We start from the raw sequence: 26,801 nt of genomic DNA, 5'->3' as shown, positions 1-26,801 counted from the left end.
AGTAACCATCATGCTGGCGGACGCCTCAGGTATGAAGAGCTGGACAGCTCCAGGCCCTGTCGTGGACCATGACTACAGGCCAAAGAAGCTTCCTGCATTCAGTGTGCGCCTGGCAGCACAAATGGACCAGCTGCAGGAAGTGAGGAGCAGGGACCATCAAAGGAGGAAAAACACCTGCACGGAATGCACCAACAGCAGAGAGTGGAAGTGTCCGATATGGAGAAATCCTACCAATGTCTGCAAAAGGCTGGACTGAAAGACCACAGAGGCACTAATCATGGCAGCACAGGAACAAGCCCTGAATACCAGATCAATAGAGGCTGGGATCTCCCACCCCAGATTCAGGTGTGCAAAGACACCTCTGAGACAATCCAGAACATAACAGCAGGATGCAAGATGCTGGCAGGCAGAGCGTATGTGAAACACCATAACCAAGTGGTTCAGATAGTGTACAGAAATAAGAACAGGCTGAAAGCTCCAAGGTCGAAGTGGTAGAGACCCCCAAAGGTGGCAGAAAACCACCATGCTAAGATCCTGCGGGACTACCAGATACAGACAGACATAGTAGTGGTGGATAAACAACAGAACAGGACTGTAGTGATATATATGGCAATCCCGAGTAAATGCAACGTCAGAAATGAGGAACACGAGAAGGCTAGAAAAGATGTGGTAATCGGAGATGTGGCAATTGGTGCCCGGGCTCCAGGAGATCCCAGGAACCAACCCCCCCGCCAGATGCGTGTTAACGCGGCTAGTGCTACTTAACTCTGGGCTTATCGAACCGAATATATGATTCATGCAGAAGGTTTTGGGTTTTATGATGACTTAGCGTCAACTACATTTTCGACAGTATATATCTGCGAAAGGTAAGGACAGATCTGCCTTGGACCACGTGTTATAGTATAGTTACGTTACGTGGTTTTATGCTCCACGAGGAGTCTGTCGGGTGGATCTGGCAACCTTGAGCTTACGCTACAGTCGTTAGCTAAGCTAGCGCAGTGAGGCTGCTTGTAATATCAGAGGTAAGGTATTCAGTTATTCTAACTACGCTTTCTTTGAAAATTGTAATTTACATCAAATTTTCTAAATTGACGTCGTAGTTTAGCTCATGTGGTTGTTTGGCCAGCGTTACTTCGCTAGTAAAGCTAATGTAGTTAACTGGTTAGCTATGAAGCTAGTTAACCTAGCCAGGAAAGCTAGCGAGGTGCATTCAGTCGTTTTGGGTGCAAAGTATGAAAATCATGATACTGGTAATTAAATTAGAATAATTAAGCTCACTAATCTTCGCAGTTATAGTTATAATAATTATAGGTATAATCGAGCTCACTAGCTTCGCCACACCAGAATAACTGGTCGGCTCCGTGTTGGCTAGCTGCTTAGCTGGCTAGCTAGGTGGCTAATGGATAAAAGTGATTAGATTTCTAACTAACTAACTAAGTCGCTTTAACCAGACTGGACGTTAAGTAAAGTCTTGTTCTTAGTTCATGTGGTGGCCCGTCGGCATCGTATTTAGGTATGATATCTTAGCTAACTGTAATAGGCTGCCTAACTGTTGTAGAAGTAGCTATAGGATCAGTCTGCATTATTCGACGTTGCTGGAACTGTTTTATTTTTCGACTTATTAACATTCCCATTAACAGACATTTACTTAATTACTTACAGGAACGATCTAATATTGTGTTGTCGTTAAATGTGGCAAGCTGACTGACAAGGGGGCGTTGCCCAGAGACAGCTTCTGAACATGGATTATGAGAGGCGGTAAGTGTTTATTTACTGGAGTCCTGCTTGTCAACAACAATAATAATACATCTGAATAAGTAGGGTTGCTCGTACATATCCAGACGAAGTGCATGGAATAGAAAATAGTCTGATTCTAACTCCCCTGAAATTCATCCAATCCTAAACTCTTATTTTTGCTTGTGTTTGTCAGGGGTGGCCGTGCAAACCGCATGGGCCGCTATGGCAAAGACACAGAGGACCATGATTATAGGGACATGGACTACCGTGGCTATGGACAAGATAACGGTCTTACCAACGACCGGCAGCACGGCCGGGACGACGGTTTAAGAGGGATGCCAGATTTCAGTTCCGGCCACTTCCCTGAAAACCCTGTAGGATTCAGACAGAGGGGATTTAGAGGAATTGATGGGAACCGACGGGGTAAAGCTTTCCCCCATATCCCACCGGCACCGGCGATGGCCGCACGCTTCCAGCAGGAGGAGCGAGAGTATCGCTTTGAGGCAGAGCGGGAGGCGCACAGGCGGGACGGTCCGCCTTTTAGACCCGGGCAGATGCAGCCGGACAACCGAGCCCCACACCTTCCAGAGGTGGGAGAAGAGTGGGCTAGATTCGTGAGCCAGAGTGGGCCCCCTCAGGAGGACTACGGCACAGCAAGGCAACCCGAAGAAGAGAAGTACTCCAGAGGCATTGGCCAAGGACGGGTGAGCGTAGTGAGAATGAATGTCACTCTTAACATCACTCTTGAGTGAAGAGGCAGAAGCTGCTGTTCTTCATGTTGTTCTCATATTTGTTCTTTTCATTCAGGTTTCTTAAGCTCCAGACACAGAAGGCTCATGTAGAGCTTTCCTGACTTTGCTCAGGAGCTGAAACGCTTTCACGAACAGTCAGCTGTTTTAGAGCAGAGGGAACACTAAGCTGTGTAATACTGCAGGATGCAGGACATAAAACTTTTATTTTGTCACACTCTCAAGTTCTGAGTTCATTTCCTGTCTTGGTCTTTGAAACGTTCCACGTTTCTTTTCCAGGTTTTGCAGTAACGTTGCACGGCTGTTTCAGCATAGCTCAGTACAGTCAGTCTTGTTGCTCGATAATTGAGTTCAGCGTGCATGTATTGGCAGCTACTAAAAGAAATGACAGCATCCACGGAAAAGCGGCGTGCCTGGTGGCTAACGCGAGCCAACCTCTCGCTCCAGGGTTTCGCCGGCCAGCACCAGCCAGCAGGGAGAGATGAGGCCGACGAGGGCGGCTTCCCGCCTGGCTCAGGGGCAGGCCTGGAGGACGCAGAGCTCCATGACCAGGACTACAGGTCTGAGGGAGAGCAGGTGGAGAGGCCCAGTAACATCGTCATGCTGAGAATGCTGCCCCCAAACGCCACCGTCAGCGAGGTGAGAGCCTCCCTTACAGATGATTACAAAGATTAAGTTAAAATCGTGAATGATTTATAATTTAAGGCCCTCAGAAGCTAAAAGAGGTTCACAAATGACTTTGTGAAATTGTTCATTGTTTGTATTTCTTTACAAATTTACAATTTCATTATTTCATTTATAATTGAAATGTTTTGTTTTTTTTGTAAGGTCAGCTGCGTAAACGAGACATGTCCCCAGACGTGCATTAGCCTTTGGTTGTTCTGTTGGCAGTAGGCAGATGTGAGCATTGACGATGTGTCTGGGCCTTTCAGATCAGGACCCGGCTACAGGAGCAGGGCGTCCAGCCCCGAGAGGTCCGTCTCATGAGGAATAAATCCTCAGGTGAGTTCACCCTGCCCTGGGGGTTCTGCCATACCCCGCGTTTCTCTTCACCGTTCCTTTACGCTTCTCTCTTTAAAAAAAACCAAAAAAAAACCACACACACACACCAACCACCACCAACAAATTCAACAAAACCTAATTTACTCCTTCAGAGTGGTCTCGGCCTGTTTACGTCGCGTGCTCCTTTGCCTAGTCAAGCCTGGCCGCGAGGCAGGTGTCAGTAGCTTTGATGCTTTGATAACTGTATGCCATCTACCTGTGCTGTGCAGCCATCACAGTGCCCAAACACACTCTTCTCTTGCTCTCTGCTCCACTTCGGAGTCGCGCCCCCCTCATCCTGTCACAGAACTGCCATACTGTCCAAAACGTCACGCACGCACGCATTCTTACACTCTTTAACCCCGTCGCCTAACAAAGCTGCAAGGATGTACGGCAGAAGGAACTTACCTGTGCACTCGTACGCACGCGGCGTCATCCCATACGTGTGCGTGAGCGGTTTTGTGCAGGGTGCGGGGTTTCACTCCTGTGTAAGTATGAAGACTCCAGTATAATTACCTGTGTGTTTACAGCTTGCCTTGGGGACTATTTGTTTGTGTTGATCTGCGGGATCATGCAGTGTGCAGAACACTCATCCCCTTCTGGGTTCATTGTGAGAGTTTGTTTTTGGAACTCGATGGCCTGTCATCTTGTGCATCTAATCAGTGCACAGTGCATCTAATCAGCCCTGATTACGCTGTCGTTGAGGTCAAAGTGTCCGTGAATACGAGGCTTTTCACAGATTTATTTGTTCACTTGCAAGGTTTGTGTCTATATATTCAGGAAAACAGTTTATGCATAGTTTCTATAGTTGTATAATTTTATCACAATCCATTCTTGCGGTTGTGTTTGTTATGCAGCAGACAGCAAAAGATCATAAATTAAAAACACATTCTAGGTTATTCTCGATAAGTATCTTGAGGAAAGATGCGTTCTTTAGGTTATTCTAGATAAGTATCTTGAGGAAAGATGCGTTCTTTAGGTTAGTCTACATTAGTGGCTTGTATAATGCTATGTTCTATATCTTCTAGATTAGTGTCTTGACTAAACCTACATTCTTTAGGTATGTTCATGTTTTACCTACATACTTAAAGGATACAGGAAGATAAGAAGAGGAAAAGCCAGCATAAAACTGTTCAGTTTTTTCAGATGTTGCCTAAACGCTTTGGATAATAGAGCTTCAACAGAAAGGATCAGAAATCGTGCAGGGGCATGACGAATCTGTGTGAATAAACCACAGGCTAAATCATTATGAACATGTAAATAGTTGCTGGACTCCATTCTTATGTCACTGATAATATGAAGTTTGTTTTCTTGTGTGTGTGTGTGTGTCTGTCTGTCTGTCTGTCTGTGTTTTTAATTCAGCTGAGTATTTGTGTTCTAATATCAATACCAGTGACAGTCTACAAACCAATGAGTGCACCTAAACTGGTCAGAGCTGTCCCAGTCTATTCCATTTCCCTGTTATTCTCTCTCTGTCTCATCAGGCACACCCACAGACACAACACCTTTCCTTCTGTCTCACGCGTGTGCGTGCACAAACGCCTACTGTCTCACACATGCACACACTTGCATTTGCTCAGTCTCTCTCTCTCTCTCTCTCTCTCTCTCTCTCTCTCTCTGGATGTGACCTCACTAACTCCTCACTGCGTTGTTGTTGTTGTTGTTCTGTCGTCATGGCCGGCGGCTGTGTCTCCAGGTCAGAGCCGGGGATTCGCCTTCGTCGAGTTTAATCACTTGCAGGAGGCCAGTCGCTGGATGGAGAGCAACCAGGTCACTTCACACTACACACACACACCTATATGTATATATATTTATACACACACACACTACACACACACACACAGTCGCTGAACGGAGAGCTACCAGGTCATTACACACACACACACACACACACACACACACCCCCATACACACCAACCCTTTCTGAATTCACATTTGTGGGTCTACACTGAGTGTGCCTAAACTCAATGCCTCTTCCCTCACGGTGTGTGATGGAGTTACTGTATCACAGATGATGACCTTCTGTGGGTTTGGTTTATTCTTCTTTTGTCCTGCATCCAGCTGTAGATGAGTAGATAGGATGGAGTTATCACGGGAGCCGCTACAATTATCAGCCTTTTAACTGGCACAGTTCAGTTCGTCAGCCTTCTGTTCACTTGTGCTGGAGTTTGGTCTCAGAACCCCAAATAGAGCAATAGACATACTGTAGAAAGACCTTCTCTACAGTAGACCTGCTATAGAAGGTCAGTTGTCTACAGTAGACACTGGTGCTGGAATGTGAAGTCCTGTAGGGACTGTCCTATCAAGTCCCGTGAAGCTTGGCTTACTCTGAGAGCTAAGGGCGGGAATGCCTGAGTAGCCTGAATATTCCTGAAACTGGCTTTAAATATTCAGAAACCATAGAATGTTGTTTTTTTGTTATTATTATTATTATTATTATTATTAATCTTTAAAAATGCTCTCACTATATATTAAGCGTCCGTTGTTTTTATTTATCTATCATTTATTTGTCCATAGACAATCTAACATTTGAGTGCTTGTTCTTACCTTGGTGTCGTGGAACTCTCAGGGGGTTGTTTTCCACTGGGTTGGTTGTGGTCTTTAGGGTGGGCAGCAGTGGTTGGTTAGGGAACGCTAAGGCCATGCGAGTGATGTTCCCCTGAATGGGGGAGGTGTTACAGTCCGAGCCCGGGAGAGGGTGAAATCCTCTCACGCTCTCTCACACGCAGACCACCTCGTCCGTCCCAAACTTCTCAAGCTGAAGGTGACCCCCCCCCCCCCCCCCCTCTCTCTCTCTCTTTGTACCTCTGTTTCCTCTTGCTGACCTTCTCTTGTGAGGAGGCTTGGGAGGTGTGCATCTTTGGTCCTGACTGCTATACTATCTCTCCCCTCCTCTTCTCCTCCTCCTGCTCTGCCTCTCACTCTGTCTCTCCACTCAGAGAGTCCTCACTGTCCTGGGACAGAGGGTGGCCATGCACTACAGTGACCCAAAGCCTCGCGCTAATGAAGACTGGCTTTGCAACAAGGTAGCTACCAATACAGCTCATGTTTCACACTGCGCGTCGTGCTTCGGCTATGGGTAAAAAAAAACAAAAGTCCTAAAGTAGTTAATGAGAGAAATGGTGATTATATGTTATGACAGTTGTGACTGATTTCTGATCAGTGTTATTGTTGCTTTGGTTAAAGCTTGTATGATGTATTTTCCAGTGCGGGGTACAGAACTTCAAGCGGCGGGAGCGGTGTTTTAAATGTGGAGTTCCAAAATCAGGTATTCTGAGAGGAGGTCTGTTTCTTATTCTCTGTTAAATCTCTCTCCACGATTTTTTTATTTTACGTGGGAGGCCGGAGTCTGTGTGAGTGTTGCATGTGTTGTGATTCTATTACAAAACCAGGTATTTCTTCTTCTCTCCTCAGAAGCTGAGCTCAAACTGCCGCTGGTGCAGAAGGAATTACCCCAGGGGCAGGTAAAAGACTCAACACAGGGCTTACTGCCTCTTCCCACCATCTACCAGGCCGCTGCACCCCTCCTGAACATTAGCACGTCATCTCAAACAGCAGAGGTGGCCAATGACAGTAAGTTCCTCTCTCTCACTCTCTCTCTCTCTCTCTCTCTCCCTTCCACCCCTTTCTTATATGCATGCACAGACACATTGCTATTAGTACAAGTGTGTGTGTGTGTGTTGTTTAGCCCTGATTCTCAGGAACCTGGGTCCTCATACCACCCTGGAGGCCATTCTGACAGCCCTGGCCCCATATGCCACTCTGTCTCCTTCCAACGTGCGACTCATTAAAGACAAACAGACACAGCTCAATCGTGGCTTCGCCTTCCTGCAGCTCACCACCATCGTGGTAGGACAGCACTAAACACGTCACTAATACCGACTTCTGAACGACTGAACATGACTCAAACAGAGCTGAGTCTCGTTATATGAAATCGGTGTTATCTGTGTGACGTGTGTTGAATCCGTATTAACTGTAGTAGAAACATGCAAATTCTTGTTCTCATCCTGCTGCACCACAACGATCCTGTTTGCAACATCCCTTGTGGGTAATGGTGCCTTTGGATGGGCGTTTCTCTGCGTGTCCTGCAGGAGGCGTCTCAGCTCCTGCAGATCCTGCAGGCCTTGCAGCCTGCGCTGGCCATCGATGGGAAGGTGGTGTCTGTGGAGTTTGCCAAGGGCTCCAAACGGTACAGAACCTCCAGACACTTTAACGCTGCTCTGATGGGGAGAGGCTTAGGGAGAGTTAGTGCACTGCTCTAAGTGGGTGGGGCTTAAGGAGACTGATGCCCAATTGAAATCTCTGGGAACCCGTGCACGCTAGTTTCTCAGACTTTGGACTTCCGTTCTGTGATGTTTACCGAAGTGGCCAACGCGATCACGTCGAACCTGAACATGGCACGTGGTGGCGGGCGTATTTAAAGTACCAGGTGACTTCAGTTTGACTTGTTTCTATGGCCACTGGTACTCTGAGATTGAGGGTTTCATTCAGTCCTCCAGGACTGGACAGAGTAAGTTAAAGTGTCATGGCCAGTGGAACTACTGTTACCAAAGAGCAGAAGTGAATAAGCAGATAATCATGTTTTATCAGATCAGATAAAATCGAAAACAGTTATGATTATCCAGTATCAAACACAATTAGGTCTGGCTGTTATGAGCAGTAGAATTAGACCAGTGGGAACGCACGAGTTACATGCAGGGATCCACAGCTCCACAGAAGCCTGGAGGGTTTAGATGAGGCGTTTCGCAGCTCTGAAGGGGGAACACAATCGTTTTGTGTTCTTTAAACCTCAAATATATTCTTTCCCAACTCCAACCACACAGCCCCAGCTCCAATCCTGCTTTGACAAACACCAGTATCTTTGTTCTGTCTGCAGGGACGTGTTCCCGGCTGATGGAAGTCGTGTGAGTGCAGCTACAGCAGCCAGCACAGCCATAGCTGCTGCGCAGTGGGCCGTGTCCCAGGTACACACACAGTTACCTTAGCCCACTGGCCTGCAGGGCTTCGCACACTGTGCTATAGTACTTGCCCCACACAGATTTTCAGTGTTAATAGTTGCTTAGCCAAAAGATGTGGGTAAGGGCTTAGAAATGAAACATTAGAATAAAAATATTTTTAAAAAGCCAAAAATTAGAATAATATTGAAATTTTAAAACGTGCTAAATGTAAAATGTTAAATGTATTACACTGTAGGAACAGTTTCCACATCACTTCACAGAATAATTAGACTGGGTGCTGTATCCAGTTGTGTTTAGCATACTGACTAATACATCTGTCAAAGGATTTTAACTGGCCAGACCGTTTATCATCTGGTTTTTTACTTTTTATAATTTTACTTTTTTTAGTTTTACTCCTAATTTAGCCTTGGACACTAGCAAACGGCAAGTATAAAGTCCCCAACAGGACAAAAGAATGATTTTTTTTTTTTTTATGGTCAGTGAGGTCAGTATTAATGAGCAAATTAAATTTTGCATGTGAAGCGAACAGCCATGTACAAGGGGCTGTGTTGTGCCCAGCGGTGGGTGTTCTCTAAGCTGACCTCTCGCCCTCTCCAGACCAGCCAAAACAACCCCACAGATGCCCCAGCAGGTGACCTCAGCATGTACCAGCAGCGGGCAGTCCTGTTTGGTCAGGAGGGACCTGAAGGGGGCAGCATTGAGGGACAAAGCTATAAAGGTGCTGGTTCCGTAGCGGGGGCGGGGCTGGCCTCCCCTGCTCCAGGGCTAATGGGAGCCTATGAGGGACGAGCTGTGGCTACAGGTGAGGGGGCGGAGCTCTCAACATGCGCGTGTATCCTCGCGTACAGTAATTTAAAGTGTGATGCATAAGTCGGTTTCCTGTTTCTAGGAGTGTTTGTCATTGAACGGTAGGGTGTCTGATTAAATGTTGATTGGGTGTGTGGGTGTCCATCCAGCTGCTCCAATTCCCACTATAACTGAAGCTCCAGGGGTCAGTTCTTCAGGGGCAGTCACACAGAGCCATTCTCAGCTGCTCACCACAGCTGCCTACACCCAGCCCAGTCAGGTACGTACACACACACACACACACACACACACACACACAAAAGCAAGCATTCACCCAGTACAAAGCCCTCACTCAAATGCAAACACTTACTCATTCACTGACCAAACATTCACTTCATCTATGCAAACACTAATTCTCTTACTAATTTTCTTCAGCATTATTGGTGAATTCTTGCTGCGCGCGTGTTTGTAGGCTCCAGTGTCTCAGCAGGTGGAGATCATCGGAAAGCCGCAGCCTGTCACCCCGGGAACAGCTGGAGAGCGCCAGCAGTACCGTGAGTTATGTTACGATGTTCCTCCAGAGACTGGCTGTTGTACACTGGAGAACAGAGTCCGGTGTTGCAGCTCACCGAGGCCGTCCACCGGCATTTGGCCTAAAGACCAGCGTGATGTACCTCACCTGCTTGTTTACTGTTTTTGAACTGGTTCTGTGATAGTGGATTAATTAATTACCATAAGTGATTTGTCAATGAATGTGAGAATTGGGCGTTTCCTTCCTGCAGCCGATCCGGACGTGTCCACTTATCAGTATGACGAGAGCTCAGGTTACTACTATGACCCTCTCACAGGCCTCTACTACGACGCCAACTCGCAGGTAAACGGCACAGCAGAGACGTCTGGCCAGGCGCGGGGGGGGACCTCCGCTAGCGAGCTATTTAAAGCTAAATTTATTTAATTTATACGGCACATGCAAGCAACTCTATACATATCATTAAAAAAGACTGGGGAAGAACACAAAAGAAAATCCCAAGATAACATTTCCATAAGTCTTTGACCACTGTGTACTTTCTCACATTTAAATGAATTCAGAAGTGAGTGTCATTTGTTTATCTTCTTTTTGAAAATACCTTGTCAAAAGATCTGTTAAAAATTGTTATATGGATCCCAGTATGTGGGAGAATCATGACTTATGGATCCCAGTATGTGGGTTACTCGTGTCTTGCTTGTTTTCGGGTGGTGGTGATGGTGTGTTGATGGTCGTTGGTTCTCTGGTTCCGCAGTACTATTTCAACTCCCACACTCAGCAGTACATGTACTGGGATGGAGAGAATCACACGTATGTTCCTGCCTCAGCACAAACGCCTCCTGCCATCGATGCCACCATCGATCCTGCTGCGACAACCTCTGACCCGTTGGCCCCGGCAAACAGCTCCAAGGAGAAGAAGGACAAGCCCAAGACCAAGACCGCCCAGCAGGTGCACGTCTGGAGTGACTCCATACACGATACAGACTAGACCGGGATGCCTGCAAACATGCTAAGAGCCATTAATGTAGAGGGGGTGCGACAGCTCGCACAAGGTCACGGGTTCACGTCCCAGCACACACACGTGCTGTCTAAGTTGTTTCTGATGGGCATCTGCTGAAAATGTCAGTGCACCATGATTGTGGGGTTTGTCGCTCTAGGTTCGTTCGGTTAAGTGGGTAAGTGCTTGTGTTCGGGGTGTCTGGTTATAGTGACTGTCTCGGCATCGCAGCAGTGTATCCACCACATGGTGTCTCTGTTCGTTATTTGAGTGATATTTGAAGTGATGACCCAGCAGTCGCGCGCCGTGTGCGGGTTTCAGATAGCCAAAGACATGGAGCGCTGGGCCAAGTCCCTGAACAGGCAGAAGGAGACCGTGCGCTCGCTGTCCTCCTCGGCTCCCGTGCACGCCCGCCCGGGCGGCCAGGGCCGACCCGACGACCGGCGGGAGTCGGCCAGCGCGGACGCCGGTTACGCCATCCTGGAGAAGAAGGTGGAGAGCTCCGAACACCCGCTGTTGATGATCTGTGTCCCTCCGAGTGTTTTCTGCGATTTTAATCTCTGAACTGGGGGTTTGTTGGGTAGGGAGCCTTGACGGAACGGCCACAAATTCTCATCGACCAGATAAATCCGCTTGAGGAGAGAGAGGTGAGTGGATTTTGTCAAGAGGAGAGCTGAGAGTGTACTTGGTTTCTGTTCTCAATAGCTCATACTTATGACAAACAACTCAAAGCAAACACCATTTAGCAGCTGATGGGATTGCTCAATAAATCGTTTGTTGGTCATAATCACGATACTGGCCTGTGTAATGTGAATATCACAAAAAAGGCAGCAATTTTGCAAATGATTCCTTTTACAAGTCCCCCACCATTTATTTATTTATTTTTATTTGTTTGTTCAAGATTCGCAAAGCTAAACAATCTGAATCCTTCCACATGAGTGTTCAGTGGTTTCCATTATCAAATGAATTTTGTGTGTCTGTATCATTGCCCACTGAGCACATCCTTCCGTTGCTAGGGTGATAATTGGCTCCATATCAGAAGTTTTCTGGGTAAATTATTGATTTAGTGTATTATCACGATTAAAAAATTGCTGCGTGGTTTTTCCAGCCCTTGAGACTACCCAGACTATCTATCTGGAACGCTGCTCCTCATTAATCTTACCTCCCCGGCCGTCTGGTGTCGGTACCCAGCAGGGGAGTCCTCCGCAGGGGCTGGTCGCAGCGTACCGAGGGGAGACGGACAGCGAAGAGGAGGGAGGAGAGAAGGAGGAGCGTCTGACGGACTGGAGCAAGCTGGCCTGCCTGCTGTGTCGGAGGCAGTTTCCCAGTAAAGAGGCGCTGCTCAGACATCAGCAGCTCTCCGAGTTGCACAAGGTGAGAAGGACGTCCTACAGACGCGCTTCTGGCTTCGGATGTTTTGGGGCTACAGACGAACTTCACATGTTTCCTTCTTTTACAGCAAAACCTTGAGCAGCGGCGTGCGAGGCAGGGGCCCCAGGAAGGGGAGGTGAGGAACGTGCTACGCGTTATGCAGAAGTTTAAAAAAGCGAACCTAGTTTCGCGGGTCTGCTTTTCTGTTGCCGAACGTTCTTCTGTTTCCTGGCTCTTGTTTCCACGGCAGATGAAGTCCAGGGACCGCGCTGCCGTCCGGAGGGAGAAAGGCCTGTTTCCAGAACAGCCCGAGGTCAAAAAGAGGAAACCCAGCCCCCTGTAACAGCAGATGGCAAACCTGCTCTCTGCTGCTAACTTTTTGAGCGTACAACATTGTTCGACGTCTCTCGTGATTCTTTAGTTCCTTCCGTGCCCAGTTCCCTCTCTGAGATGGTGTGTGTTGTAAGTCTCAGGGCTCTTGTGCTTGTTAAAACGGGGCTCCTGGCTCACACTGTCTCAACACTCTGAGAGGTGCTAACAATATCTTCTTGCACTGGTGCGCTAATAATGTATGTGCTCACACCCACACACAATACATTTTTAGTACTGGACTTGTTTTTTTTTGTTTTTTTTACTTGTTTTTTTTTTTTTTACTTTTAAAGTTCAGTGTGTTATCTCAGCATTTAGTTCAAGTTCAGAAGGAAATCAACAGGGCTGAGTCCCAGATGGCCAGTTCTGCTTCGAATGGTGTGAATTTAATTTGTTTGACTTCCACATGGACTGGCGTGAGATACAATCGTTTAGGCACAGGAACACCAGTGCGGATGCACTAAACAGCCTTCTATGCATCTGTTGTGCGTTGGAGTACGACATTTATGACGGGAGTGACGCACATCTAGAGCGAATGTGAAGTGAGAAATCTGATCTGACCGGCACCTGCATGAAGGTGCAGAGCAGAAATGTTTGACTTATATGCTGTACATAACACTTAATGATAGTACATAAAGTTTTATGTGACAGATTATATTTGTGTAGTATTAGATATATGCTCTCACATTCTGTCGTCTACACTTAGTAGGCTCCTTAAGTTTAGGAAAACATCCTCTTACATATTTTATCAAACTGTGATGATCATTTTTAAAACGATCGTTTTATTTACTGTAAAAATAATTGGAGTTTTTGAGGAAAGAACAAATATTTATGGTAATATGGGAATGTCTAGTTCTTGTCGTGTTTTGTTTTATATTGCTGCCCACTGGCAGTATGAGGTGCCTGCTGTCTGGTCGTGCCCAGTGAGTGTCGGATAAAGCGTTAGGTTGCATCGTTTTCACTGCAGGGTGAGTGGTGTGGTGTCTGAAACGGCCAGTCAGCCCAACAGCGTACAAATCATCACTGATGATGACACCAAGGCAGGGACGAGAGGACCAGGCTTAATTCTGAAAATACGCCACTCTGGAAGAACGAAAAGAAGTCATTGAAATTGTGGGGTTAAAAAGCCTCCAGATACCGGTATTCCCTGGTGGGCTCCCCTCTACGTGCTAACCTGGCCCAGACTTGCTTAGTTTCCAAGATCAGGATGGTGTGGCCATAAGCAACAGCCTCATACAGGCGGCTTTGGAGGCGCTACTAGTATCGTGATGCTGCTTCGCTTTACCGTTTCCAGCTCAAATACTTCGCTACAATATTTATGCACACAGCGTTTGGACAAGTGCAAGGCAGTCGGTCAATTTAATTATTTAATTAATTAAAACCTTCATATATAGGGTTAATATTCCGAATAGCGTTCATTATACGTTGACTTAATATATGCACAAGCAAGTAAATATAGCCTTTCCAAATGTTTTACACTTAAGGCAATAATTCATTTTTTATTTTGTAAGTTAAACCTTCTAAAAGCTCCATTGCTTCATTCAAACATCAATTTTTTCATAACTATTAATATGGAGGTTTTGAACAAATGATTTATGTACGATATTACTTTGTATACTGCTTTCTCCATTATAAGCCCCTACGAGCCACCACGGGTGATAAGCACTGATGATGTTCTGGTCTTTTCCTGACATATATTTATCATGTTTAGAGGGTTGTGTGCTTTTTGATACTGGATGACACAGGAGCGCCTCTCATCTGCGACCTGCTCCTCATCACCACAGCAAACTCGGCCTTCACCCCTCAGCTGCCGTTAGTTGCCTTTATCCTCATTTATCTGTGCAGATGTCCCTTACAAACATCCGGCTGCTTACTGCAAAAACACGCCGAGAGGAGGATATGAGTGGGTAAGAACTAGGATAATACCGCAGCAGCCATGCCAGTTAGTCCCAGGTTTCTGCTGTCCTGGTTCCATTTAGCACAGCCCTGAACGGAAGCGCTCCCCTTTGCAATGTAGTGGATCATTAATCATTCACCATTAACGCATTTCTGCAGTTTACTTCAGCTGTTCTTCCTCGTGGAAATACCACGTCTGCAGCCATTCGAGCAAAAGCGTTTATTATTTGTAATTTGAACATTTCTTTGTTTTGTTTTTGCTAGACCACATACTGAGCATATAGCACATACTGGCTATATTCCCTTTGATCGTAATTTCATTGTGCTACGTTGGCCGAGGAGTCTTAGTCACTCTTCAGTTTGGATCATTATACTCAGCTAGCTGTGCGTGATGCAGTCACGATTCCAAAGCAAGCGGAGATGTGCGCAGGTGGATGACTGCAGCACTCCAGGGTCTGTAAGGGACAGGAGGGATGTAGTGGGACACGGATGCATTTGGACCTCCACACTGGCCGTATTACTCCTGCGAGTTAAGGCTGTTTTAATAAGACGAGTCTGGCTAGTGGCAGATCTCCAGTTTCACCCACAGTAGCACGAATCAGCCATTGAAGCTGTTTACTCAGCCAAAGTGGTGTGTGTGTGTGTGTGTGTGTGTGTAAAACACCGGGCCAAAACACTAACCAGAAGAGCCAGGAGGGCGTGGTTGGGGTCCCGTCCCTTTCGTTCGAGGGCAGGTGTATCTGGCTGATTCCCCGACAACTTCAGCGCGACTCTGTGTCTCCCTCTGGTGGCTGAACGCAGCCTAGCAGTCTTTTTTCAGAGGTCAGTGTTGGAAAATGAGTGACTTGGACAGTATACTGACAGTATACTCCCTGGTGGCGTCACACATTAGCATCGTGGCTGCGAATTGTCTGTGCTAGGTGATGCAGGCTGGAACTGACACAAGGTCCCTGGTACCTGCTGGTGTGGCTGTTTGGACTCCTAGGGAGTGTGGACTCACTCTTTTTAAAGTCCGTCCCATGACGGTTCTAAAAGTATGAGGGTGTGTCAGTCTCCTCCAGCTCCGGAAGCGTGCCTCTTCCTCCATCAGCTCCACTGCTTCTAGCCCAGCGGTGGGACGTCTTGGCCGGAATTCCTCTTCTTCTTCGCAGTGTCTTCGTGAGCAGGACTGAGCCATGGACAGCTCATCCTCCGTTGACGGGTCACCCACTCGCTCACCTGTAGAGTTTTGTGTTTAAAACCATCCCTGTTGCAGAAGAGCAAGAATATGTGTGGAAGAGGGCGGACCAGGAGGTGCCTTCTTGTTCTTACAGAAACGTCTATAAGTTAAGATGCAATGCAAATTTGCTTCCATATGTCTCATGATGTTGGTGGGGAAAATGTCCACTTGACCTGCTACAGGCGCATGTGTTCAGAGGAGATACCTGGTCTAATAATGAAGGGGTTTTTAACATTATGTTTTGGACTGAGACTTATTTATGATTTTCCTCAGAAAATCTATTCCTTCTGTAAGAAATTTTGGGGTCAGTGCCAACACTTTGGTACAGCGTAGCTGGCAGATGTGTTCTTCATCCAGTCTGTCAAGCAGGCCAGCTACCTAACCACCTCTTTATCCGAATTACCAGTAACATCACTTACGGCTGCCTGGACAAGCCAAGACGGTTGGACTAGATTTTAACAGATAGCTTTTGTAGCCCATCTTGTTAGATAAACATCTAATAGCTTTACACTAAAAATGACAGAAAGTGATGGAAATATGTAACTAGTTTAGCTCCCATTTAGCTCTGGACAGTGCAGTGATGCAGCTCTGCTAACAAACTTCTGTTGCAGTTTCTAACATCGTTTTTATATTTTGTTGCTGCCAGCTTTGTAAAGAATTTGACTAATTTCAGTCTAATTTGCATCTTTCTTGAGTACGACGAATGAAATGTTTAAGGCTTCACTCAAAGTGAAACTAGCAATAGTCTGAAGTTTTATGTTACTGAACAACCACATCTACAATAAAAATCTAATTATTTTGCTGGAAATAATGTGCTGCACGAAAGCATTAGAAGCCAGGTGGAGGGCACGGAGACCCTGCGGAGGCAGCCGCCCGCACCTGTAGCCAGGAGTCTGTCAGGGCTTGTTATGGTGACGACTCAGAACCCAGTGAGGGACGCCATCCAGCAGAAGATGGACATTCAGGTCTGTCCTTAAAAGGCAGGAAGGTGCACGGGGAGCCCGTGACGGCTGTGGCCGCGCGCCTTACCACGACCCTGAAATGAACTCCACAGTTAATACGATGATGAGTAGTGATTAGTGGTTAATGCTTCAACTGATGGCAGTCCAACTCCATGTGTCGGCTAGTCTTGTTTTAAGATTTTACCTGAATAAAAAGTTTTTGGCTTCATCATATATTCTCAGTAGAAGATAAAGGTAATAAATATATTTTGTTAATATCTTTTGTTTCAATTCTGGAGGGCCCTGTATACATATATTAAATGGTTAAAACAGTTACAGACCTGTTCAGAACTTTTAGGAGTACGATTTTTCTACGCACCTGTAACAGCGGGAGAGCAGACGCGATGTGATGAGCAGCTCTGATTTCAGCTCCATTTTCTTACCACGATGAAGAAAAACGGCAGACGACAGAGATACGAAAACCCCAAAACATAAAGACATGAAGTGGAGAAAAACCACAGGGAAGGAAAAGGAAAAAAATCAGACACACAAAATAGTAAAAAATAGTCAAGACAAGCCAGGAAGGTTAAAGGTGCACACAGAGAGAGAAATCAGGGAAATGAGACGCAGGTGAAAACAGAGAAGGGGAACCACAAACAAACAAATAAGCTCGACGGGAGCCGCAGCGTCACGGGTAAACCTCCACACTACCAGCGTGTCAAAGTGAATGAATAAGTCAATATGCAGCCCTGAATTTATTCCCACCCCATCAAACAACGGGGCGGCAGGTGTTTTTTTTATTTTTGTTGAGACGAAGACTGAACACGAACACTGCACAGATATCACTGCTGGCTGATGAGCACATGGAGGAATGGACGATGCTCACATCCACGTCAAATGCACATTAAAGAAACCCCCCCACAGAACAGGCTGTTCATTAATGTTTGCTTTTTACACCACATACTTCTACACAACAGAAATCAACAATATACAGAAAAATACCACATCCTGTACATCATAGCAAGACAATCAGAATAAAAAAGTCCATGTATTCCAGCATGGAACGCAGGTGTGTTTCCAGTAGACCTAAAGGTAACGGCACATTCTTAGGGATTGTTTTTTTTCCCACAGGTTATGATTCTTCCCACTGTGTGAAGGTTTACGAAGGGGTCAGCAGACCCTTTCTCCAAATGTAACTTTGGGTCTACAGAACTGAGTTACTAGTTTATTAGGTGCACCTATCTAGTAATGTGATGTGTCTCCTTCGTCGTCCAGAACAGCAGGAGCTGAACATGTATGAACATGTATAAACGTACTAAAATGACTGCTGAACAGTTGCTGTTATTGGTCCGCTGTGCAGTCTTGTTGTAGTCTGCACTTTCCAATCACGTCCCACGGGCACTGGATGAGGTCTGGATCTGGGGACTGTGCAGACCACTGAAGCAGAGGGACCTCACCGCTGTGAGGGTGTTTGGTTAACCTGCTGCACGCATCCTCTTAAGATGGAGCAAACTTAAGCCACGAGGATGTAGAACATGATCTGCAGGCATATTGAGAAGAAGCAAATATTCTTCAGTGGTGAGAAGGTCCATCCGTGTGTTAGAAGAATGTTCTCCTCAGCATTTCACCCCCTTAGCATATGCAGACAACTTCACAACAAACACGATTGTTTTTTTTTTTAACTTGAATTCTTTTAAAATGAATCTATTAATGTGCCTTTAATTTAGTTTTTCATTTCGTTCTTTATGGTAATTCAAGTCTTCTAGTTAAAGTAACCATATGTAACCCTTCATAATGACTTTATTATCCTTATACGGATTCTTTATTCTGTGCAGAGTACTTTGGAAACTGTGTTTAAGAAAGTGCTGTACGAATAAAATGTTTGTGCCAACTAGAGATTGTCTCTTCCTTGTTTTCTGTTAACGTCAGCGTGGTCTTCACCTACTGTCATTAATCCCCGAGAGAAGCCAATCTGAAGACATTGTGACATCTTCACACTAACGTGAATTTGGATGTGATTTGCAGGTTCTGATCCATGTGTTTGCCTGTGGGATTTTCGGCATTCTAGTTTTACCCGTGCTTTTTTTTTTGGCCATAACATCACTGTTTTCCACACCACTCCCAGTAAACTCCCAGTAAACCCCAGAAACACCTGAATGGTAAAAGCTTGGAATGGCAGGTACAACAGGAATGCAAACTGTCTCACACACACACACACACACACACACACTCACAGGTGAAATACCTGTCTACCTAAATTATACCACACACCACAGTCACATGACATGTCTTGTGTGCGATCTACAGCTGTGTAGTGGGAAGCGTGTTGGAAGGTTGGAGGGGGAGCATCTAACAAACTGGCAACTCAGTGTAATTGTGCTAAGGCACAATAATTGTTTCTAAAACAAATAAACAAAAAGCCCATAAGCAGATGATAGGAGCCATTCAGAGGTGGATTTACGGCAGGTCTGGCGGCTGCCACTACGGCGCTATCATGGAAAAAGCTTTTATTCGTGTTTACGCATCCTTTTAGCCCTGACTTCAGGTCACGAGGAATGTCATAAACGACACATGGCAGACAGCTCTAACGCTCAGGATATGAAAATTCAGCATAAGAACAGCACTATAGGACTAACACGTGGAGTACAAAAAAAAAGGCAGATTAACGTGATATGGCTGTTTCTGTGTCTCTCACAAAATCTCTGGATTAAATACGCGGACATCCGCTGTGAATCTCACTGTTGTAGGTCTTGGTCCCAGTGATCTTTTATTTCAGCGTGTAGACTGCGGCGCTGTGGAGGCACTGGTGCTTCCAGACCCTTTGACCGTTTTAACTGTCTGTTTTGCTGGGCTGTGCTGCTGAGGTGCGTGTTCCCAGCTACGCTACGCCGGATAAAGCATCCTGCTCCCAGAGTCCAGCCGTGGCTTTTTTTCCAGGGAGAGGGGGCTCACGGCGTATCTCGGTTTGTTCCGCTCTGTGTTCACTCTTCCTGGGAATGGAAACCACTGCAGCACTTGTCCTGCAGTATCCGTTCAAACTGCAAAGAAGATCGGAAAAAACCCCAATGTTGAAACAAAAGATGTTTGATTCTGTAAAAGTATTAAAGGGAAAATGCTCATTCAGGACATGAACATTGTTCATTCAGCATTACCTGTGCTTCTGTTTGCCTGATGTTCTGTCCCCGAGCAGCTGGCCATGGCACCAAACACCTCCCCAGACTCGGAGTTCTGAGACAGGGAGGCGGAGTGTCTGCTAGGACTGCATTCCACAGGGAATCTGGCACACGGAACGGCAGGGACCTCATTTTAAACTAACGTAACAAACGGGTGTCAGAGACTTTCCTAGATGCTAATAATACAGTGTCTGTGATAACTGGAGAATATAATAACTGGCCTGGCTACGCTGGCATTCCGACTTGAATAAAATCATATGATGAGGTTTCACGGTGTGTTGCTACGTGTTATCTAAGCAGACATTCCCACACGTCCCCTCGTAGCCTCAGCCACACTCTGACACACCAGTTTGTGTGATTTAAGTAGATCTCCACAGTAAAAGGAGCAAATCAGGAAGAAGAGAAAGGCAAAGGATAAAGGGTGAAGAAGAGGCAGGGCACCGGAGCGGTGATGAGTCAGGAGGGAGGCGGGGCCTGCTGTGTGACCTCACGACCAATCAGAAGCTGTTGGTCTGTGGCGCAGCGATGTTAAGTTCAGTGATTCAGAGAGGAATACTGATGCCAGAAGACGGGTCAGCGATGGCTGGGCTCTAGTGACAGAGATGTCTCTCAGAAGCGTTTGCGCTTTCGCGTTTTCTCTTTTTTCGCTAGATTTTTGTTTTTCCCCCTAGCGGAGAGGGGATCGTTAGCATTAGCGCGCAGCGATTTACGCGGCGGCGGCAGAAGAGCGCATTAGCTCGTCGATTCTAACATTCAAATGCAGAGATCGGGAGCACCGCTCTCGGACCAGGTTTGGCGAGCGATACCATCGCAGCAGACTGCAGCCTGACCAAGGGCTCCTGTTCTGAGATCAGTGTTACTGGCCCTGGGTGTGTCCTGAGCATCCTGGCTCTCTCTCACCTGCTGTGGATGAGGCTGTAGGCTCCGGGCCCGACAGACTGGGGGGTGAGGGGGGTGTCCATATCATTCTCTCCCCGTCCCACTGCTGAGGGACTGGGCCAGTTTGGCCCTGTACTGGTCACAGAGGACACTACAGCAGAATGAAGAGGACAGCAATCAAGCACACGTACGCAGGTCCATTAGGGGTGTAGACGGCCTACGTTACGTGAGAGCAGGGGCCCTGCTGGCCAAAAGCGGTTGGCTGAAACAACGCAAAAAACGACTACATTTTTCTTTCCTTGACACCAAAGAGATACCGTAACACTCTAGCTAGCCAATCAGGACTCTTGAACGCCACCATGAAATTTGCGTATCCCGACGATGCCCAAAGGAGAAAGAAAATTAAGGAAAAGGAAGCAGGATGTTCAGTTCTGACTGCAGTAAGTAGACAGATACAGATTATATAAGACGGGTAAATATTTATTATTGTAGAAAATAAAAATGTCTTTGATTAGGGCCCCTAGACATAACAGCTTGGGCCCCAGAAAGGCCAAATCCACTTTTGGATGAAGTGGTCATGTGTGTGTGGGGTTACTACACAGGACTCTGTGGTGACCGGCGCCGTAGCGTACCTGGTGCCGTACGGCTCCTTACCTGAGGAGTAGGAGTTGGTTCTGGTGGAGGAGCTCATGGGAGTGGGCAGCGTCTGGTAGCCCAGGCTGTGCTGGGAGCCGCGGTCGTAGTCGTAGCTGCAGTGCAGGGTCCGAGCGCCGTAGTCCCTGTAGCCCGTGGTGCGGTTGTACCAGCCTCTTAGGTGCTCCACCATCAGCGCCTTCTGCATGCTTCTGGCCACGACTTCGCCCCTGGGGCCCTGCCTGGTCCGCGCAGGCCGCACCGTCGCGTAGGGGTTCTGGGACAAACTGTCTGTGCCGTCCATCCCGTAATGCCCGCTCCGGTTGTGGCCGTGGTAACCGTGCACTTGGTAGGAGGGGTTGACGTTGTAGTGGCCCTCCAGTTCGTTTTCATACACGTACGTGCCGTTGGTGTACGGCTCGTAGTCTAGGGCGGGGTAGCCGGTGACGTAGTAGGCGGTGGAGCTGTAGTGAGGGTGTGGGTGGTAGGTGTAGCTGCTGGGGACCAGGTTGGGCATGCTCCCCGCGTTCCCGTAGATCTCCACCTTGCAGTGGTGACGGCGGTCGTGTGTGCGGTATGGCGGCGTGGAGGAGCACGGCGTGAAGATGTCAGAGCTGCACAGACTGGTGTAGGAGGAGCAGTCGTCCAGGACATCGCTGCTGTTGCTGCGGCGCGACGGGAACGCTGGGAAAATTGCCCTCTCCGAGCCGGGATAACACAGCAGCTGGGCCTGGGACTCCAGGCTGCCGCTGCGATGCCGGAAACCATGGATACAGGCCTCGGACCTACCAGAGCAGCAGTAACGGAGACCTGAGAGTGTGGTCAGCTTTCAACGTTAACCCAAGGGAATCCACATGACAGAAAGGTTTCGTTCATCCTGACTAATGCACTACTGAGTTTTAGCCCTGACTTAAAACTGGCCTCATGAGGCATTAAAAAAGGCAGAAAGTTTCATTTTAGCTCGCTTGTGTTAAAAAGGGCTTGTTGAATTAGAAGTATTAAGAACCTCCACACAATGCAGTTTTTTCACTACCCATAATGCACATGTACGAGTGTGTGCACGGGGCTACGGTGTGGGTACCCGAGCTGGTTGCTGCTGAAGGCGTTGCGGGTCATGACAGGGGTGTTTGTTACGCCGGGCACCTCCGCCTGCCTGCGCGGGACAGTTTTATACGGGCTGTTGGTGGCCGACGCCACCTCCCGAGACCTGTAGTGAAGGGCATTACCCTGTAGCTCACCATCCAGCCTACACACACACACACACACACACACACACACACACACACACACACACACACACACACACACAGAGTGGGTAGGAGAATTACAGCATGGGTCATGTCCCAGGTTACTCAGTAAGTAGCACGACACACACCTGCTGAGCGATCTCTTATCATGGTGTGTGTCACTCTCTGAGGATCTTCTCTCTGCATCATAGTCCAGGCCAGAGGTGGGCGGAGCGTTGAGAAAGGTGGGGCTCTGAATGGAGTGAGAGCGCCTGCTCTGGCCACTGTCATCATCTACACATACGACACGGTGTCGGTCAAACCCATCCAACACATCTCTCGTGTGTGTGTGTGTGTCTGCCTGGTTATGAGCAGTGACGTAGTGACAGTGATGGTATTAATGGATGAGGGCGAGAACACTTCAGAGAACTGAACGCTGACATACTCACCGTCATCCAGAGGGAGACTCTCGCAGAGAGAGCTGCAGTCAGAGGGGGCCATGTCATCTGAGAGAGAGCGACAGAGAGGGAGAGGGAGGGAGAGAGAGAGAGAGAGAAAGATAGTGGTGTTTGTTAAAGGGAAGCAGGTTTAGAGCTGTGTGGTTGGAGTTGGGAAGACAGAACCGAGAGCCCATATTGCAGAAGCACAAAGAACACGTTATGGCTGAACTGAAATCCGTCACACAACTGCCTTGTTTAAGAATGGTGAGCCTGAAAAGGTCACGTAAAACATAAGCCTGGCCGCAGGTATGCGGGCACACAGCATACGAAGGCCCCTTCTATCAGTCTTACTCTGCTATGACCTTCCTAAGTTCACTGGCTTGGTTTGGGAGTTTCTACTAGACACTGATACACTGATAGCTGCCTCGTTCGAGTTTGGCCATTACTGGGAGTTCCACAGAATGGCCAGACCTTGGGAGACCTCCTGGACTGGACATACAATGGCGCAACTCCTGTGACGCATGTGTGTCAATCAGAATGCGTATAGTGGAATACCACACACACTACGCCACCCAACCACAAGGAAGATGCATCACAGGACACACGAGCATGGATGATAACGGATATGAACGGATATGAACTCACAACATGAAAAAAATTAATTAAAATCTCAGAAAATTCAGATTTTCTTCCACAAGCAAGGACACCCGTGCAGATTAGCGACTGTCTGATGCTGTAGTCTCTCAGAATGGTCATTGTTATCGTGGAAAGAGTATAGTTTTTCTCTCTCTCTCTCTCTCTCTCTCTCTCTCTCTCTCTCTCTCTTTTGACCTCTGATCGCCCCTCCCCCCACCTGCGATGATGAGTGATGCCCTCTGCGTTGGCTTCTTGCCCTTCTTCACGCGGTAGCGGTTCATCTCGTCCTCGATCTCCTGCAACCTGTGCACGGCATCCAGGCAGTTGCGCCTGCGCTTCTTCTTCACCGTCTTGCTGATGTCAGGCTCCGCTGCCAGCTTCTTCGCCGCCTCCACGATCTTCTGCTGCAGAGCGAAGCGGCTCTCCAGGTTCCTCAGGTACGGGTCCTGCAGAGTAAGCCCACAAATGAGAGTTAAAGACCAGTGAGTCCAGCTAAACAGCAGCTAAAGTCCAGATAAACACCAGCTAAACACCAGATAAAGTCCAGCTATACACCAGCTAAACAGCAGCTAAAGTCCAGCTAAACAGGAGATGAACATCAGCTAAAGTCCAGCTAAACACCAGATAAACACCAGATAAAGACCAGCCAAACACCAGCTAAAGTCCAGTTAAACACCAGCTAAAGTCCACCTAAACACCAGCTAAAGTCCACCTAAACACCAGCTAAAGTCCATCTAAACACCAGCTAAAGTGTTGAGATGTTTCCAAAGTCCATCAGTTCTGGAATATCAAACAGATGTTGGCAGTAAAGGAAACGCCCACAAAACTGCATATGAGGGGAAATATTCTGCAATTGCTGCATGTCACTTCACGTTGATCGGCACATTTCAAACAGTTTTTCAAAATAATTCTATTTTCCCAGCTGAGCCTCTGGATTCTGTCGTTCTACCTGATGTTATCAGTGCTTGCAGGCTCATGGGCGGACGTAACGTGAGAGTGTGCCAACTCAAACAGGCACGTTTACAGCAATTTCATCAATATCGCATTACCATGACAGCAGCTAAATCATGCTTTCACTGTATGTTTGCTATTATTGATTCATCAGCTGTCAACATAAAACTGATTTAGAGCTATTTATGTTTTGAACAGTTAATTAAAGTTTGACATTAGCTTCGCTAGAGGGTAACATACCCTCTGCACTTAAAGAGAATACCACAGACTAAATGTTAAATGATGTGTGATTCAGTTAAATGTCGTGTGATTCAGTTAAATCTCATGTGATATTGTTAAATGCAGTGTGATACTGTTAAATGGCATGTGATACTGTTAAATGTCGTATGATACTGTTAAATGTCGTGTGATGTCAGGTGATTTCCTGTTTGGGGTCGTGAGACACCAACCTCATTATAAGGGAAAAGCTCGTCCAGTTTAAAAGCTGTCCCAATTCTCTTCCTGAAACCGGGGGGTTTCTCTCCGACACTCATGGGGTACTCTTTGGGCAGTTTGCCAGTCAGCTCCTGAAGCACATTATATACACAGCTAAGAAAACACAAGGAACACAAACCTACTAGGGGAATTATTGAATTATTTCAACATCACATATCAGACCCATGCATACAATCTGATCCAAACAGACCCATACACACAGTCTGATACATACAGACCCGTACACACAGTCTGATACATACAGACCTATACATATGATCTAACCCATTATAAAGATACATTTGAAATGCCTGTCACAAGCCTGAAGGATTAGAGGGTTGGAATAATTACTGTTATTAATATTTCTTTTTCTGAACTGTAGCTACCATGGCTATAAACATGAATAAGCCAGTAGTGTAGTAGTTTTGCATGATGACGTGTAGTTAGGTGGTAGTTTCGTATGATTACGTGTAGTTAAGTGGTAGTTTTGTATGATTGCATGTAGTTAGATAGTAGGTGCCCGTGTACACAACTAGGACACACTCCTAAAGAAGCACCCTTAAGCTACAGGAAAAAAAAACATTTTATTGTTACTTAAAAATGCTGGTCTTGTACAGGAGCCTCATTGATGGTGGTTATTTTCTCCAAGTACAGCAGATCCATGTGTGAACTCACATGCTGACGAACCAAACGTCAGTATTACGCTTTACTGCCTGAGGTGGCAGCTTGGGGGTAATATAAAACTCAGGAACTGTCTGCTGTCCTGAAATGGTTTCTAAGACTGCATAGCCTTAGTAGACTTCTCATGTCATAAACCACTGTATTCAGAGGCTTGTATGGGCCCACAGCCTGCACATAAAAAGCTTTTAAGTGTTAAAAACCTTTAAAGAGTGGGGAGCAGACAAGTATTTTGCTGTCTGTATAGCAAGGTGGTAAACATTCCAAATCCTTTTCAGTTGAAGACATTATGTCTCTGTTGAAAACATTTCCTCTGTGTTTTGCTTGGCTCATGATGGTAATGTGTGTTCAGAGCAGCCAGTCGCAAACGGTTTCTGATTCTTACCGCTTCCCTTAAGCAGATCTTCTTCAGTTCTGCCATCTTCTCATTCAGTGCGCCCTGAATCTCCTTCTCTTTCTTCCTCAGCTCAGAGAGCTTTTCCTTCTTCTGGTCATCGTTCATCTCTGAGTCTGCAGAGCCTGCATGTGAAATTGAACAAAATGCACCGTGTCCATCTGAGGGTCTCAGACAGTGGAGTTTGGTGGTGTATACAATCACGGTCACTAAGACACCACTGGCAGATCAGTCACAGAAAAAAGCATTTGCACAGTTTGGAACTCGGTGATGGAGGATGAAGCAAACATCTACATCTGTCTCTGGCTATGTTCTCGTATGTGAATTATGGACAAAATATTCTAGCAAGCTATATTTAGCAAGCTATAAAAATGACCATCATTATCTTGAATTGCAAAGGAGAAGAGAACCAAACAGTGAGGTGATGAGGTTGTGAGATGGTGAGGTGGTGAGATGATGTGGTGATGAAGTGATGAGATGATGTGGTGGTGAGGTGATGTGGTGGTGTGGTGGTGAGGTGATGAAGTGATGTGTTGGTGAGGTGATGTGGTGATGAAGTGATGAGGTGATGAGGTGATATGGTGATTAGGTGATGAAGTAATGAGGTGGTGAGGTGATGTGGTGATGAGGTGATGAGGTGATGAGGTGATGAAGTGATGAGGTGATGAAGTGATGAGGTGATGAAGTGATGAGGTGATGAAGTGATGAGGTGATGAAGTGATGAGGT

General features: G+C 46.8%; 2 protein-coding genes across 13 annotated transcripts in view; one reads left to right on the top strand and one right to left on the bottom strand.

Moving 5' to 3' along the window:
* Positions 1-709: 709 nt before the first annotated feature.
* rbm10 (RNA binding motif protein 10) lies at positions 710-13,189 on the top strand. 4 transcript variants are annotated; one of them, XM_027025596.3, is made up of 22 exons: positions 710-866; positions 1,663-1,758; positions 1,931-2,441; positions 2,934-3,125; positions 3,419-3,488; positions 5,224-5,297; positions 6,467-6,553; positions 6,735-6,795; positions 6,942-7,100; positions 7,216-7,376; positions 7,619-7,716; positions 8,404-8,491; positions 9,083-9,287; positions 9,442-9,551; positions 9,744-9,825; positions 10,054-10,145; positions 10,552-10,746; positions 11,116-11,286; positions 11,379-11,441; positions 11,986-12,168; positions 12,254-12,301; positions 12,416-13,189. In XM_027025596.3, the coding sequence occupies exons 2-22, from the start codon at positions 1,742-1,744 to the stop codon at positions 12,506-12,508; spliced, it is 2,760 nt and encodes a 919-aa protein (XP_026881397.2). In that variant the 5' UTR covers positions 710-866; positions 1,663-1,741; the 3' UTR covers positions 12,509-13,189. The 4 variants fall into 4 exon arrangements, with proteins under 4 accessions (XP_026881397.2, XP_035378341.1, XP_035378339.1 ...); XM_035522448.2 differs by lacking the exon at positions 710-866 and adding an exon at positions 873-1,022 and having other exon boundaries at positions 11,989-12,168; XM_035522446.2 differs by lacking the exon at positions 710-866 and adding an exon at positions 873-1,022.
* Positions 13,190-17,374: 4,185 nt separating this feature from the next.
* Positions 17,375-26,801, bottom strand: part of frmd4bb (FERM domain containing 4Bb) — a 34,020-nt gene continuing 24,593 nt past the window's right edge. For 5 of the 9 annotated variants that reach the window (XM_027025581.3, XM_081706695.1, XM_027025579.3 and 2 more), the window contains 10 exons: positions 26,066-26,199; positions 24,978-25,094; positions 23,795-24,023; positions 22,951-23,007; positions 22,651-22,795; positions 22,357-22,521; positions 21,297-22,060; positions 20,664-20,793; positions 19,743-19,818; positions 17,375-19,628 (listed from right to left, as the gene is read on the bottom strand). In XM_027025581.3, the coding sequence (XP_026881382.2) occupies positions 19,572-19,628; positions 19,743-19,818; positions 20,664-20,793; positions 21,297-22,060; positions 22,357-22,521; positions 22,651-22,795; positions 22,951-23,007; positions 23,795-24,023; positions 24,978-25,094; positions 26,066-26,199 (1,874 nt within the window). In that variant the 3' untranslated portion in view covers positions 17,375-19,571. Of the gene's footprint in view, positions 19,629-19,742; positions 19,868-20,663; positions 20,794-21,296; positions 22,061-22,356; positions 22,522-22,650; positions 22,796-22,950; positions 23,008-23,794; positions 24,024-24,977; positions 25,095-26,065; positions 26,200-26,801 lie in introns of all 9 variants that reach the window. The other 4 variants (XM_027025580.3, XM_027025584.3, XM_081706694.1 and 1 more) reach the window with 3 other exon arrangements.

The sequence above is a fragment of the Electrophorus electricus genome, chromosome 24, assembly GCF_041902795.1.
Source record: "Electrophorus electricus isolate QZ-2024a chromosome 24, ASM4190279v1, whole genome shotgun sequence".
NCBI classification, from domain to species: Eukaryota; Metazoa; Chordata; class Actinopteri; order Gymnotiformes; family Gymnotidae; genus Electrophorus; species Electrophorus electricus.
Note: the sequence above shows the minus strand (reverse complement) of the source record. Positions and strands in the feature narration are given on the sequence as shown.

Coding starts and splice junctions, on each gene's coding strand:
- rbm10 (XM_027025596.3), top strand. Junction 3,489..5,223: donor CATGAGGAATAAATCCTCAG/GTGAGTTCACCC, acceptor CTGTGTCTCCAG/GTCAGAGCCGGGGATTCGCC. Junction 11,442..11,985: donor ATCCGCTTGAGGAGAGAGAG/GTGAGTGGATTT, acceptor GTCGGTACCCAG/CAGGGGAGTCCTCCGCAGGG.